General features: G+C 47.7%; 1 protein-coding gene across 2 annotated transcripts in view; it reads left to right on the top strand.

The window, feature by feature from the left end:
- TLL2 (tolloid like 2) overlaps positions 1-15,472 on the top strand; it is a 136,383-nt gene that overhangs the window by 84,768 nt on the left and 36,143 nt on the right. For both annotated transcript variants that reach the window (XM_043475679.1, XM_043475680.1), the window contains 2 exons: positions 8,342-8,466; positions 11,051-11,166. In XM_043475679.1, coding sequence (XP_043331614.1) covers positions 8,342-8,466; positions 11,051-11,166 — 241 coding nt within the window. The remainder of the gene's footprint in view (positions 1-8,341; positions 8,467-11,050; positions 11,167-15,472) is intronic.

Raw genomic sequence — 15,472 nt, forward strand, 5'->3', positions numbered from 1 at the left:
CTCTGGGCTGCAGTGAAATATAATCTAATCAGGTTCCTGCTAATAAGATTGAATCCCATTGTGAAGCTGGTGTTTCATCATGCCCTCATGTCACAAGCAGCAAACTGGAAAAGGGAAATTATTGAGGGGCTGGCTGGAATCATAACTTAGAAGCTCTGCGTAAAATTTCCAGTGGGTGGGGCCTTCTTCTAAAGTACATCCAACCAGGTCTCCTAGAAGAGGTGTGGTTTATTGGAAGCTAGACTGTGTCAAAGTTGGGAGGGTGGTAAATCAGGGGTTCATTTTAGAGGAAAGTGGGGCTCCAGTCAGTTGGGGGGCTCACAGGTAGCGGAGGTTGGAATGAGAACAAAAATCCAGGTCTCCTGCCTGCTGGCCACATGTGATGGTAGCTGGTGTCCTCAAGCCTGGGCAGGCCAGTTATTTATGGCTGGCCTCAGCAGGATCGGTTTTGATGAGCTCATGCTGTGCTGGACCCAGTGTTAAGTATTTTGCATATTACCCTTGCTTCTATATTACCGTATTATCCTACCCTCATCATGTAAGTATTTTGTATAGAGAAGTGTTTCACTGCTCGTCCCAGTTTTGTAGATCTTTCCACTCGAGTTATTTTTCTCTCTTGGCATTTTTTCCCCTTAGTTTCAACCTAAAATCAGCTTTTTATTTATTTATTTAATCATTAAATAAGATTTAAGGTGATTCCCAATATATACAAGAAAAAAAAATAGGTGAGGAGATTTGGAGATGTGAAGAGGGAAAAAATAAGGGTAGATAGCTAAGTTGAAGCTTGGAATCTATTTGGTATTCAGAATATATGCCACAAAGTCCTGTACCCTTTGTGGGGTTGGCAGCAAATCCTGCCCCATGCTTCCTAGCAGGTCATAGCAAAGAGGGAAACAGTCTATTTCATGAGTCTCTGTGTCCATCGAGATCAAAGGAAACCATTAATTCAAGAGACACACAGCTCTTGGGAGTGGAAAGGACACTGTTTACCCAGACTTCTTGGCTCTTGGGTACAGCTTCTGAAAGCATCCTGTCGATAAGGTCATACTGCCATGGGTGACATCCTCCACATCTCAGCATCCCAAGTTCCAAGGGGGCACTGGTCCTCTGGCCACACAACTGAGTTAGTTATGATCGCCATCCTGCATCCAGGCAGGAGCCCTCCAGTGCTTTAGTGGGTGGCGTTTGACCCAAAGTCAGCATCTTGGAACACCTGGCATGGGAGTGACCTACCCACTTCTCTTTGCTCTTCTTCTGACTCTTTATCAGAAGATACAGAAGGCAATATGATGTAATGAAGAGACCACTGACCTGAGAATCGAAGGCTGAATTCTAGCCCTCGTTCACCCATGCACCTTGCTGTTGAAGGAGGTCTGGATAGTAATTAGGGGCAGCTTTGTGTGGGATCAGATCTCCACCTTCCTGGGCCTCAGTTCCCTCATGACAGAGTTGGAACAGATGTTTTCTGAGCCCTTCCAGCTCTAACATTTCATGTTGTAATTTCTTAACCAGAATGGGTGAAGGATTGACACGTATGATCTCACACATTGCCATATGGGAATCTGAGGCTTCCTCTTCCACACTGGGAAATGGAGACTTTGAAGGACCTAACCTGGGGCTCTGAGAGGCAGGATGAGTGCCCCCTCTGCAGATGTTGGAGGTGGGATGCTTGGATGTGGGGGTGGTACTGACTCCCAGGGTTGGGAAGTGGTGCAGGGAATAGCCAACTTGCACCACATTAGCTCTGGGGGTTGCTAAGTGGAGCCAAAGTATTGATTTTTTCAGGAAATCAAGGTCAAGTTGGTCCAACTGAGAAGCTTGTACCTTGTTGTTGTTGTTGAGTTGCTCAGTTGTGTCCTACTCTTTGCGGCCCCATGGACTGAAGCACGCCAGGCTTCCCTGTTCTTCACCATCTCCTGGAGCTTGCTCAAACTCATGTCCATTGAGTTGGTGATCCCATCCAACCATCTTGTCCTCTGTCGTGCCTTTCTCCTCCTGCCTTCAATCTTTCCCAGCATCAGGGTCTTTTCCAGTGAGTCAGTTCTTGGCATCAGGTGGCCAAAGTATTGGAGTTCCAGCTTCAACATCAGTCCTTCCAATGAATATTCAGGGCTGATTTCCTTTAGGATTGACTGGTTTGATCCTCTTGCAGTCCAAGGGACTCGCAAAGTCTTCTCCAACATCGTAGTTCAAAAGCATCAGTTCTTTGGCATTCAGCCTTCTTTGGTTCAACTATCACATCCATACATGACTACTGGAAAAATGATTGCTTTGACTAGATGGACCTTTGTTGGCAAAGTAATGTCTCTGCCTTTTAATACACTGTCTAGGTTGGTCATAGCTTTTCTTCCAAGGAGCAAGAGTCTTTTAATTTCATGGCTGCAGTCACCATCTGCAGTGATTTTGGAGCCCAAGAAAATAAAGTATCTCACTGTTTCCATTGTTTCCCCATCTATTTGCCATGAAATGATGGGGCTGGATGCCATGATCTTCATTTTTTGAATGTTGAGTTTTAAGCCAGCTTTTTCACTCTCCTTTTTCACTTTCATCAAGAGGTTCTTTAGTTCCTCTTCACTTTCTGCCATGAGGGTGGCGTCATCTGCATATCTGAGGTTATTGATATTTCTCTGGCAATCTTGATTCCAACTTGTGCTTCATCCAGCCTAGCGTTTCACCTGATGTACTCTGCATATAAATTAAACAAGCAGGGTGACAGTATACAGCCTTGATTTTCTCCTTTCCCAATTTGGAACCAATCCATTGTTCCATGTCCTTGTACCTTGGGTTTTGTTTTTATAGATGCCAAAACTCTTCATATTGCTTTATAACTTATCTATTAATTATTTGTATAAACTCATTTATTATTATTTATATGTTGGGACTTCCCTGGTGGTCCACTGGTTAAGACTTCACCTTCCAATGCAGAGGGTCAAGATCTGATCCTTGAAAACCAAAACACAAAACAGAAACAGCATCATAACAAATTCAATAAAGACTTTAAAAATAATCCACATCAAAAAAAAAATATCTATCTGTTGTATTCTTCTCTCCCTCACTGAACTGAGGTCTTTGTGGATAGAGACCACCTCATTCTCTTCTATTTCCCAGCACTCAAGACAGTGCCTGACACAGAGTAGCTGTTCAATAAATATTTGTCAAATGAACAAATTAATGAATGAGTCCAAGGAGACAGGAAATCTGTAGTGCCGGGGACTTGGTGAGGGAATAAATGTCCATCATCTGACAACAATTCTTCCCATAAACAGATACAGCGGTCACTTCATTAAGAAGAATCTACACATTTATTTCAGATAGATTACTACTAATGGGTTGTAGAAGCTTAATTGCCTTCTCCATGCCTGCAATGTGCCAGTTACTATGCAAAGTTCTGTAACTAGAGCCCATGGCAAGAATGCAGATAAATCTTCTCTTCTGACACCAACATTTCTTTTCTTGTCTTTTCAGAAAAAAATTCTTTCTTTTTTTTTTAATTTCTAACCCACCAGGGAAGCCCACCCCCTCCTGCTACCATGATGTCACCTATTGTCACTGTACCTGGCGTGCATGCTAAGTCCCTTCAGTTGTGTCCAACTTTTTGCGAACCTATGAACCGTAGCCTGCCAGGCTCCTCTGTCCATGGGATTCTTCAGGCAAGAATATTGGAGTGAGTTGCCATGCCCTCCTCCAGGGACTCTTCCCAACCCAGGGACTGAACCCGAGTCTCTTTCCTTCTTCTGCATTGGCAGACAGCTTCTTTACCACTAGCACCACCTGGGAAACCCTGTCACAGCACCATCTACCCCCAAACTTGGCAGTTAATAACAGCTTATTTTTTTTAATGACACTGTGTGGGTCATCCTGATACATTCCTTGCTGGTCTTGCCTGGGATTGCTGCCACGACAATAACCATTAAAACTCCTAAGACCTGGGCTTTAGAATGTGCATGACATTATCTCTGTCACATTTTATTGGCCAGAGCAAGGCACAAGTCTAGCCCAGATTCAGGTGATGATGAAAGACATTTTACGTCTTAATGGGAGTACTTGCAACTTCGCATTGCCAAGAGATATGGCTGTTAGGAGGCACAATTTGTTATTTTAACAATCCACCATAGTTAACTTCACACCCTGCCCCAGAACTGAGAATGGTCTCAAAATAGGAGATCTATTTTGTCGCTGTGTCCTCTATGCTAATTTTCTTTATGGATTTTCAGAAAACTACTTTGTTCATTGGGGATATTTATCAATGGAGTCTTTAACTAGGGGTCTTTCCTGGTCTACTTTTTGTTAAAATTTCCCCCCTTCTTAACCCTCTGGCATTACTCTTGGTCAGGTGTCCCCTGGATCAAGCCTGCCTATCATCTTTGATTCTGCCAAAGACCAGAAAATGCCTACAGAACATTCTGTCATCTCTGGGGCAAATGCTATTCTTGCTGTTGGGAAACTCAGTCTTCGTGTGTCTTTACAACTGAGCTGTTTGCTTCCAACTTCATTCCTTCTAGTTTATTGCAGTTCTTGCCTCCTCCCCTTGGTTGGACCACAGGCTGTGGGGAGTGATATCTTTGGAGGTTTCATGGGCAAGAGTCCAAGAGATGAGGAGACAGTTCTCTGGTACAGGAGCGTCTTTGTTTGGAGAACTCCGAGCTGACAGTTTTATTCCCTAAGGGCATCTGCCAAAGCTTTTCTTAGTTTAGCAGAATGTCAATGCTAAGGGTTGTCCTACATAAAAGGGGGGATGTGACTGCAGCGGTTTACACAGGGACGTCTCTTGTGGTAAACATCTTCCAGAGCCCACCGCAGTGCTGCCCGCCCCAGGATGTGCTTGGGGGGAGGTGGGAAGGGGCTCTCAGCTTGCAGAGCCATCTGACTGTGAGCCGTGGTTGTTCCTGCTTCTTTGGTTTTTGAAGTCTCCTCACTTCCTAACTCTATCAAGGCATCTAACGCACCTGAAGATCTGTTTCTTGGGTGGTGGGAAACACTGGCTGGAGAGAGGACGATGTCAGGAGGGGGTGTCCAGGCCTGCCTGTGTTCAGGTCCAGAGTTGGCTCCCCATCACTAGCTTTGTCCTCGGGTGAGTCTCTGAGGCTCTGCAAGTTGGTATTCTCACCCGTAGAGAGGACCCCGCGTAACAACAGCACCTGCTTCTTACGGTGTTATGAGGATTAAATGAGAGGGTGCATTTAGAGGGTTCACCCAGGTCCTGGCACGTAGGCAGTTCCCATGAATGGACAGTGTGTATGAGCACACACTGCCCACGCAGCAGGCTGCTGGCCGAGTCACCTGCCCTGTGTGAGTTTCCACAGTGTCAGTTAGCCTGAGTTGCCAAGAGATTATACCGAGCCCTGCATTTTGTGCAGCAAAATGTCTTTCTCCAGGGGAATCAAGACAACAATTACAAGTAAATACGTTTTATATTGGAACAGAAGCACCTATTTTTAGATTCATAGGTGACTGGATTTAGAATTTTATGTAGTCATCCTTTGTGGTTTCACTCTTGGTGAAACCGGTGAGGTCAGTGAGGGAGACCAGGGATTCCACAAAAGTCTCTCTAAAGGACCCAGAGATGAGGCAATAGTGAGAGACAGGCCAGGTGGTTAAATGTTGGGGCAAGCGATTCTGAAACGGACATCGGCAGACAACCTGGTTAACAATGAAAAGAAAGTGAGCTTGAAATCTGATTTAGAAAAAGAAGAAATATATACAAAAACAAAAAGGAAGAAACAGGGACTAATATATATTTTCAAAGGTAATGCTGACCTTAGGGAAAAGAAAACGTTTGAAAGTGAGAGAGAAGAGAAAGGAGAAAGCAGCTAATAACTAGGTAACAGGCATTTTTTGCATTCCCTTTTGAGTCTAAATAGCTATTTTGCAAAACCTTTTGATGCCAGTGTCCTGTCTTGGCTATGGGATTTAATTCAAGAAGCCTTTGTTGAGGTCTGCTCTGCTATAGTTCCCTTGAGGGCAGAGATGAAGGACCTGGTCTCTCAGCTGGAGGAACTTACTGTTTAGCACAGAAGATAATTATCATCAGTCCCAAAAGATAATACAGTTTGATAAGAAGAATCATATCGAATTAGACAAGAAAGGCCCAGAGGAGGGAACAACTCACTCAGGATGGGAGGGATAGAAAGTGCTCGGGAAAGACTTCTAAAAGGGAAGCCATCTGCTGGAGTTTTGAAGAATGGTCAGCAGTTTGGTAGTGAAGAAGATGAGTGGTGGGCAGCCTTGGCAGAGGACAGCTTGCTTAAGGGCATGTTTGGGGCAAGAAGGAGGATGAGGTTGTTTATGGTAAAGGTGGAGGAGTCAGGAGAGGAAGGCTGAAGCCAGCGAGTCCTGGGCCTGGAGCTTCAGGTGATGGTTGGAAGTGGGTGAAGGCCTCCAAGCAAAGCGGACACATGCCTGCCCTTATATCCAGGATGATCACATTGCTGCATTGGGTGGGGAGTGAAGAGTGGCTGAGCCTACAGTGGGGTGACTACTGGAAAGAGTTCAGGAAGGGAATTCTGATAGCTAAGGCAGTGGTCTGGAATGAGGAGGAGGGCATAGATTCAAAGAATGGATAAAGCGTGCTACAGACTGGCCCTGGTTCCTCGTTTCAACAAGGGAGTGAGAGGGAGAAGACAAAGCCAAGGGCACCTTCAAATTCAGTCTCAGGTTCATGGAAGGAGCAGGAAAATGGAGTGCATTAGGTTTTGAATGAATTGGATTTAAGAACTCCATAGGACAGTGCAGTGGAGGGGTCACTAGACATATCTCTTAGCAGATGGTTCTAGAACTGGAATCAGAGAATTAGCTGTCAGCCTATAGGTATTCCCTGGTGGCTTAGACAGTAAGGAATCTGCCTGCATTGTGAGAGACCTGGGTTCGATCCCTGGGTTGGGAAATGGCAACCCACTCCAGTATTCTTGCCTGGAAACTTCCATGGACAGAGGAGACTGGTGGGCTACAATCCATGGAGTTGCAAAAAGTCAGACACGACTGAGCGACTGACACTATAGGTGTTGGTTAAAACCCAGAGAGCAGGTGGAGCAGGAGAGAGGAAAGAAGAAGGAGAGGGCGGAATTCTAGGAATAGCATTTCCAGGAGGCAGGAGAAGTAGATCCTAACTTGAGAGAGCAGTGCCTGGGGAACCAGGGAGAGGAGAGTCTGGGGGGGGGAGCTGCAAAGGTGGTCATGCTGCAGAGAGAGCCGCTGAGCACTGACAAGGGTGACCCACCTCGTTGGTCACTGGCTGGTGACTGGTGACCATTGCCGGTGAGGTCAGATCGCAGTTGGATCGAGGAGTGAAGGAGCAGGAGGCAGCCAGACTGAGTATGGAGACGATTCTTTCCAGATTCTTGGTGAAGAAGGGATGGAAAGGAACAGGGTGGTAACTAGAGAAGGCCCTGCCCTCCAGGAGAGGTCCCTGATCGGGGTCTGGAAGCAGAGTGGGAGGGTCAGGCAGGGGGTTAACCACACCCATGACAGGGAGATGTGAAGAGAGCCAGTGTCATCCAGGCAGGCTGGTGGGCTATTGTCTGCTTTGCTCCTCTTAGCTTTCATTCCCACTGGAGCAGAGCGAGATGGTTAAGTTCAAAGAGGCTGCCATGACCATCTAAACCAACCTCTCACTGTCCAGAGGGGCGAACTGAGGCTCAGAGAGGGAAGGGACTTGTCTGAGCTCACCAGGTGGCAGTCAGGCCTTAGATAGAGATCTCTAGGCCAGAGCTGTCCTGACTACCTCCTGTCCTCTGTATTCAGCCCATTTGCCATCTGATTATCCCTCCTGCCAGCAAGGCCCCTAAACCCTGAACGCCTTCTTTCACCAACCCATCAACCAGCTCTTGCTGACCAGCCCCTCCCTGAGAACCTCTCATTGTACTGGTTCCCAAGCTCTCTCTGGAGCCTCTCCAAGACCTATCCACGTTGGGAGCTGCCCGTCGCACAACTCCAGAGGGCGCCACTCACACGGTCATCTCTGAATGATGCTCCCTGCAACTGTGCAGTGGGGGCGGTGGTGGTGGGGGGACCCTGAGGCCTGGACCTGTCAGGGAATTTGTGGAGATGCTCAGGACACTTCAGTAAGGAAGCCCTCAGGGCCACTGGGCTAGGGCATATTTTTAAACTTGGCAGAGTCATTTTCCCATTGGAAAGGGAGCTGGCAGCTGAGGAAATGGAATGCTAACATGCCAGCGCCAGGCAAGGCAGCCCCGTGAGTCACACCACCAGGGGTGGGCAGGCCAGGGGGTAGGAATGTGGATGGGGTGTGGACAAGGACATGAAGACTCTAAACCCCCACACGGACGGCCTGACAGCCTTGACTTTTCATTCTCCTTTCTCTCTCTCTCCTTTCTTCCTATAGAGGAGTTTTCTTGGACACCATCCTCCCCCGACGAGATGACAATGGTGTCAGGCCAACCATCGGCCAGCGGGTGCGGCTCAGTCAGGGAGACATAGCTCAAGCCAGGAAGCTATACAAGTGCCCAGGTAACTGCAAATCACGGGGTCCCAGGGCCTCCGGAGCACCACAGACCTCTCAACCACTGTTTGCAAGCTTCCCCGGGGCTGGGAAGACACCTCGGGGAGTGTGAAGAGTCTCTCCCTTGGCAGCTGTCATTCCCAGTGTGCTGCTGTTAGGAGGCGGTAGACAGTGCAGAAAGCCCAACCGGTGGAGTGGTTGCAGGCAATGAAGCAAATGATGGCTCTTAGAGGCCACAACTTAACTTGTGGGAAGCTTTGGAACTCTCTGGCAAAGCCCTGATGGTCAGAAGAGGAAGAAGTCGTAGTGGAACAACAGTGAACGGGGGTCCAACGCGGTGTGCATGCCACAGGTGTGAAAGCACTCTCCTTGCTAAGGGAGTCGGGGAGGTGGGTTTAGTAAAACAATAACCCAGGGTTTTGCAGAAAGGCAGAGTGAGGGAGCATGTTTTTGGAAGGGTGGAAGCCGGCTTCCCAAACACTGGAAGGCAGAGGGTATCTCAGTACTGTAAATGAAGTCACTTCTGTGATCTCGGGCTCTCCCAACCATCTAAGGTGCTTGTCGGTGGCCAATATTCTGCCACTGAGGCTGGACAGGACACTGGATCCCAGCAGATGTCTGTTTCTCTTCCGGTTCAGAAGCCCCACCCCTTGAGTTTGCCCTCTTTGCTTCCATCTCATGGGCTTCAGCATCACCTCCCCGCCCCTGCACCTGCTTGCCACCCTAGGAGAAACTCACGTCAGCCCCTTTAAGTTGCTGAGCTTCAGTGGAAAGCACTACTTGACAGCAGGCATGTCTCCACCAGTGATAGGAGAAAAGGCAATTTGGTGGCTTAGAGAGGAAAAAGGAAATTCCGCTACCAAAAGGTCTGCTTATCTTTTCCAGACTCTTAGACCAGACCTGCATATGATCATAGGACAGAATATTTGAAATAGGGGCGATCTTTGGAAATTGGCCTGTCACCTTTTTTTTTAACCACACTGCCGGCAGGATGCACTCGCTCATAAAGCCACAACCGTACTTGGTCCCTAGGATGGCAGTGCTGGCGCTGCTTCCCTCCCAGGCTGCCGTTCTGGGAGACTCACTTCCTCCTACAACCCACTTCCCGACCATCTGTGTCCTGAACCTGCCCAGGAAAGCCCTCTGGCTGCCTCAGCTTGTGTGCAGAGGACCGTGTGGGACTGCTCCATCATGAAACTCTAGGAAATGTGTCCATCCAGCTATTAGTCGTCTGGGGGTGTTTTAGGGCTGAAATATAGGACACATGTATCATATAACCCTGCTGCATTGAAAGAGAAATCTTATAGCATTCCCTGGGAAATGCCATAGTATTTATTTAGTTATAATGTATGTATGTGTGCCTCTTACTTCCCCCTGAAGGATTGGAAGCAGCTGGTAAATACCATGGAGCCACACAGTAATGTGTCTGTCCCTGCAGAATGTTGATGATTATTCTAAAATAATTTCCACAGAACCCTCAGGGGTGTTGACTGCTGGGCGTAATCCTCATGATGCCTGGCAGTTGTTCAGTAACATGATATCGAAGCCCCGATATCCAGGATTTCCTGAGGTCAAGGATGGGCCGTTCTCCAGCCATCCCTTCCTACAGCTCCCCAAACTGCATCTTCAAGTAGTTTCAAGCAGTCATTGAAAGCAAAGGTGGTTGCCACGCGGAGGCCACATTGAATGGAGGAAAAGAAGCCTAAGGAAGTGTGTGTCCCACACTTTGGAGGTGGCCCCACGAGTCGAGGGGTGCTCAGCAAACCAATGCTCTTGTCTTTGAGTTCTGAATCCCTAGAGGTGAGGGGATACGAAACGCACAGCTTCCAAGCTTATGCCTACAGACATTGTTTCTTTTGAGGACAGATTAGGGGAAATACTGCTTACATACATAGGACTAGGTTCCAGACTCCAGGCAGCCCTCAAACATTCAAGGGAAGAATATCCCACTGTAGAATGTGCCAGCTTCCTGTGCTGCTGGTCATTTTCCTTCCTTTTTCTTGACTATTCCATGCTCTTTCAGAGGTGGGTAGCAGAAAAAGAAGAGACAAGATCTCACTTAACAGCTGATGTACATTTTAAAGTGTTTTGTTTTCTCTTTTTGCTCCACATGCATGCCCTTTTGTATTTTCTCTGCCACAGATATTATTAGCAGTAATTATAATGGCTGCTATGTGGGGGGTACTCATGGTGTGTCAAGCACTGTGCTGAGCCGTTTCATGTAAAGCAGATGGTTTCATTAATCCTCTAAGCAGGTCCCACCCATTTCACAGATAAAGAAAACTGAGGCCCAGCAAAGCTGGGACATGTGCCCACCACCAAACAGCCAGCTGGAGAGCTGAATTCAAAGCCAGCTCTAGGCTGTGCTCAATCCTGAGAGCCTCAGAGGAAACCTTTAGGGTGTTACTTTTTGGCCCCCAGGCCTAGTTTTTGCTTTTATTGGTCAGAAAAATGTCAATCTGCCTGCCATGCTTTTCAGCAGGGTGTTCCTGGGGCTTTGGCTGGTTAACAGTGAATTTGCTTAGCAGTACTGTCCATGGGCGGGAAGTGTGTGCACATGCCTGAATCATATGTGTTGTTTTGCTTGCGCAGCCTGTGGGGAGACCCTGCAGGACACGATGGGGAACTTTTCTGCACCTGGTTTCCCGAACGGCTACCCTTCTTACTCCCACTGTGTATGGAGGATATCGGTCACTCCAGGGGAAAAGGTAGGTATGAAACCACCTCAGGAAATGCTTTGCATTCTTTGAGTTGGGTGAGGCATGAGGAATTAGTGTTATTATTCATAGCAGTAATGGTATCTGTTATGTTTTGTTATGAGCACCTACTATGTGCCAATTACTGGGCAAACTTGCTGAATGTTCATGATTTCTGGACTTTCCCACCCGCCTCCCCCATACAAATAGAGGCCTATGTACTACATGTCCACTGGAGTTCTAAATCAAGCTCACATCTGGTAAAACAAAGTAGGCACTATCCTCCTACCTTGATAAAGACACCATCAGGATGCTCTGGAAGGCAAGGGACCAACTTAGAATTTCTTGACACCTCAGAGTGCTGTGTATCAAAGTGGTACTACAAGGAGAGTTAGCCGCCAACCGTGGCTGTCCCCTCCTCCTCTCCCCAGCCCCAGCTCCATCTAGGAGCAACCAGGGCCACCCCCAGCCCACAGTCCCAAGCATTCTCCACACCTACCTTGCAAACAGCTGTTGCTGGGCTCCGCTTCTAGTGGAGGTGGACTGGCCGTCTGTGTTGTCCACCTTTGGGAGGATGGATCCAAGGCAGAGATCCTTGCACACCCTGGATTCCTGTCCTGGGTGCAGTTTAGGGTATATGATCTGGGGAAATCCTGGGTAGGTACATTCCTTTGGTTCTGAAGATTCCACAACCCTCTAAAGTTGAGCCCAGGGCAGGGGTCTCTTTTGCCCTGGTGCAGGGATGGTATATTCTTAACCCTTCTGCAGGGTTCATCTTCTTATCTCCATTATATGAACAAAGGATCTGAATCTCAGACATTTAAAAAATTGCCCCCATCCACTACAAGATATAGAACTGGGAACTGGGGCTTCTGCACCTCGAAGTTTGTTTTTTTCCCCTACATCTCTACAAAACCAAAGGTCCTTCAGGTCTTCTCAACCTAGATGCAGCTACCTGTGAAATGTCCTCTCTGCCCCTTGGGTCTAGCTTCCTACAGTCATACCTGTCGTGACTTGTCTCACAGTATCTTGACTGCTGACTTATATGGCTGTTCCCTTTCTAGACCCTAAATTCCTTGAGTACAGACGTGGTTCACCCCCAACACTCAATACAGCCCATGGCAGAGTCACACAAGAAGTATTTGTGGACGTGTAGATAGATGAGTGGCTGAATGGAAAAAATAATAGTTGGGGGTGCAGTGGGGGGGTGTTGGATTTTCCAGTACCTGTAGCCATTCTTCAGAATATTCCTAATTCATCACTTCAAAGAAATGTCCACTTAAATGTTAAGTTAAACATATTGTGATAACTAAAGAGAAATGATGGCGAGGAACGACTGTGAGCACTTTCTACGGGCTAGGCATTGTTCTTGGCATAGCATGTGGAGTCTCTCATTTAATCTTCACTTCCTGTGACTATTACCACACTCATTTTGCAGGTAAGGAAATGAACTTGCCTAAGGCTACTCAGTTTGTTGTAGAGCTGGGATTTGACCCCAGACAATTTGATTTGGAGAGTCTGGATAGTTAATCATCCTAAATTATTCCACAAAGGGGACAGGCTAGACATTTAAACATGTATTCATACACACAGACTCACATGCACACACACACAACAGCCATATGCTCACATCCTTCCTTTGGTTCTAGGCATTTATAACAGTGTGGTTGTCATCTTGAACCTAAGAGACTTCAGACCAGTCTGCCTTGAGCAGGTTTGCTGTGCTTGTGCCTGCAGGAGGCTTCCAGGGGAGGGAGGCAGGAAGAAGGAGGAGGAGGAAGAGGAAGGGATGTGGTAATCCCTAAACTGTTGAATTGCCCTGAATAGCAGAGGCTATGTGGTATGTGTGAACAGCAGAAGATTCACCAAGCCCTAATTATAAATGCTGACTGGGGCAGGGAGACTATATATGCTGACTGGAGCAGGGAGAATATATCATTGAAATTCCAGCCCCAATTATTTCAACTTTGACTTCATCCAGCCTTCTCCAGAGGTGCTAGTAATCAGCAAACTTGATTGATTTGAGTTTCGCCTCCTGTGCATCAACCTCTTCCCCTGTGGTCTTCATGGTTCACTAATAGACCTAAATAATTAGCCTGAATAATTATCCATTCATTTACATTGTGAACATGTTACCGAGGAAGTTGTAACAACATTTCCGTTCTGCAATTTTACAAAGCAAAGGCTAAAGAATTATATTGCAACCAGTTAGCAAGGATTACCGAGCCCTTCCTTCCTGAATTCCAGCACTGTGAGAGAGATGAAAGAAATCTAAGGTATAACCTCTGTCTTCAAGAGACTTAAGAGTTGAGAGTCCTTTCTTCACCGCTAGGAAGTCTCATTTAATTGAAGGAGGGGCATTTGCTCAGCACCAGTACTTTTTTTAACTTCTGAAGTGATTCCAGTCCACAGGCAGATTGAAAGAAGAGTAACATCACACACACACACACACACACACACTCTACAGCACAGGAGGTGAGCTGTCTGGTTATTTTCCGGTGCTGACTTCATTTCCTAGGAGATTATAGAGCTCTGCTAAAGATGGTGCTCCTTGTCCTGAGACCTGAACTGCAGAGCTGTGGGCACTCTCAAGATAGGCTATGCAAAGAGCACTTAGTGCACGATGTACACTCAGTGTGGTTTGATTTTTTTAAATCGCCCTTTATCGAGTGTCTATTATGTCCAGGCACGGCACGATACCTGCCATATACAGTTTCTCATGCAGTCTCGTGAAAAACCCAGTGGTGGGCATGTTGTTTTACAGCTGAGAAAGCTAAAGACCCAAGGGGAAAGTATTTTCCCAAGATTTCATAGCTGGGAAGATATCCAGACCTTCCTGCCTCTAAAAACACCTGCTCTAGAATCACTCCAAGAGAGGGGAGAGTTCACCTGCTCTAGAATCACTCCAAGAGAGGGGAAAGTTCACCTGTTCTAGAATCACTCTAAGAGAGGGAAAAGTTCACCTGTTCTAGAATCACTCTAAGAGAGGGAAAAGTTCACCTGCTCTAGAATCACTCTAAGAGAGGGGAGAGTTCACCTGCTCTAGAATCACTCTAAGAGAGGAGGAAAGTTCCAAAGAGGGAAAGTCAAGTTTATCTGGGCAATCAGGGAAGGTATCAGGGAGGAGGGAAGGGCCCCTGATCTGGGTCTGGGAAGGACCCATTAGCACAGATACATCAGGGTGCACCTGGAAAACAAGGTCAGGCAGGCTGGGCGCTGGGGGCTCTGAAAAGTAAGCCAAGTTTAGTTTATGAGACAGGTGTATAGGGAGCCACTGAAGTTTTCTGAGCACAGGAGGGATCTGGTAAACATGAGCTGTATGTGCAGGATTGATCCAGAAGACCTGGTGTGCAGAATGGGATGGGGGTGCAGCAGGCCTGGTGAAGGGGAGCAAGACTGGCTCATAGCAGGGACTCCGACATCTCAAAGGAAGGAAGTCCATCAGTGCTGGCATAAACAATGGAGGCCAAGGAGAACTAACCCCGAGCTAGAGCACCTTAGTGACTGGGGTGAGGGTGTCCCCTACAGACAGGGAAGCTAGAAGGACAATGTTTTTCTTTTGAGGTGCCCTCAAGGTAATGACATCACCGATTCAGTGGATGTGAGTTTGAGCAAACTCTGGGAGATGGGGAGGGACAGGGAAGCATGGTGTGCTGCAGTCCATGGGGTCGCGAAGAGTCAGACACAACTTGGCGACTGAACAACACAGTTAATGGGCACCCAGCAGAGGAGAGAGAACAGTGGGCAGAGCACGGGCTGCTGTGGCAAAAACCAGAGAGGAGAGATTCCAAGCAGAGAGGCCAGAGAATAAGGACAAGACCCAAGTCCTTTGCATGTGACCAGGAGAGCACTGCAGAGCCTCCAAGGTTTACTTAGAGATGTAAGACCCGGGGCTATAAGAACAGGAAAGAAAGTGGTCAGTGGAGGCAGGAGAGTGAAGATGCTAGAAAAAGATGAATGGACGGTGAGCAAACCCCCACGGCCCTGGGTGGGAAAACGTCAGGGGTGCAGGGGCTGGGGCATTGCCCTTATGCAGGACCCTGGAGAGAAGAAAAGCTGAGAGGTGACAGGTGAGGACACTCCAAGCGCAGACAAGGAGCCCACCAGAGAGCTGCAGCCAGACAGTCCTGGGCACGTGCGTGGTGGGCTCCAAGCGGGGGTGAGGGGAGAGGGCAAGCCTGAGCTCGGTCTGGGCTGGCTGAGCTGGAAGGGGCGCAGGGCCCATGTACTGAGCCTGCAGGGCCACCCAGCCCCTCCATCACTTGTGGACTAAGGCACCGACTGAATGGCCTCAGGGGGTCTCAGGGTTGTCCAAAGG

The sequence above is a fragment of the Cervus canadensis genome, chromosome 8 (genome assembly GCF_019320065.1).
Source record: "Cervus canadensis isolate Bull #8, Minnesota chromosome 8, ASM1932006v1, whole genome shotgun sequence".
NCBI lineage: Eukaryota > Metazoa > Chordata > Mammalia > Artiodactyla > Cervidae > Cervus > Cervus canadensis.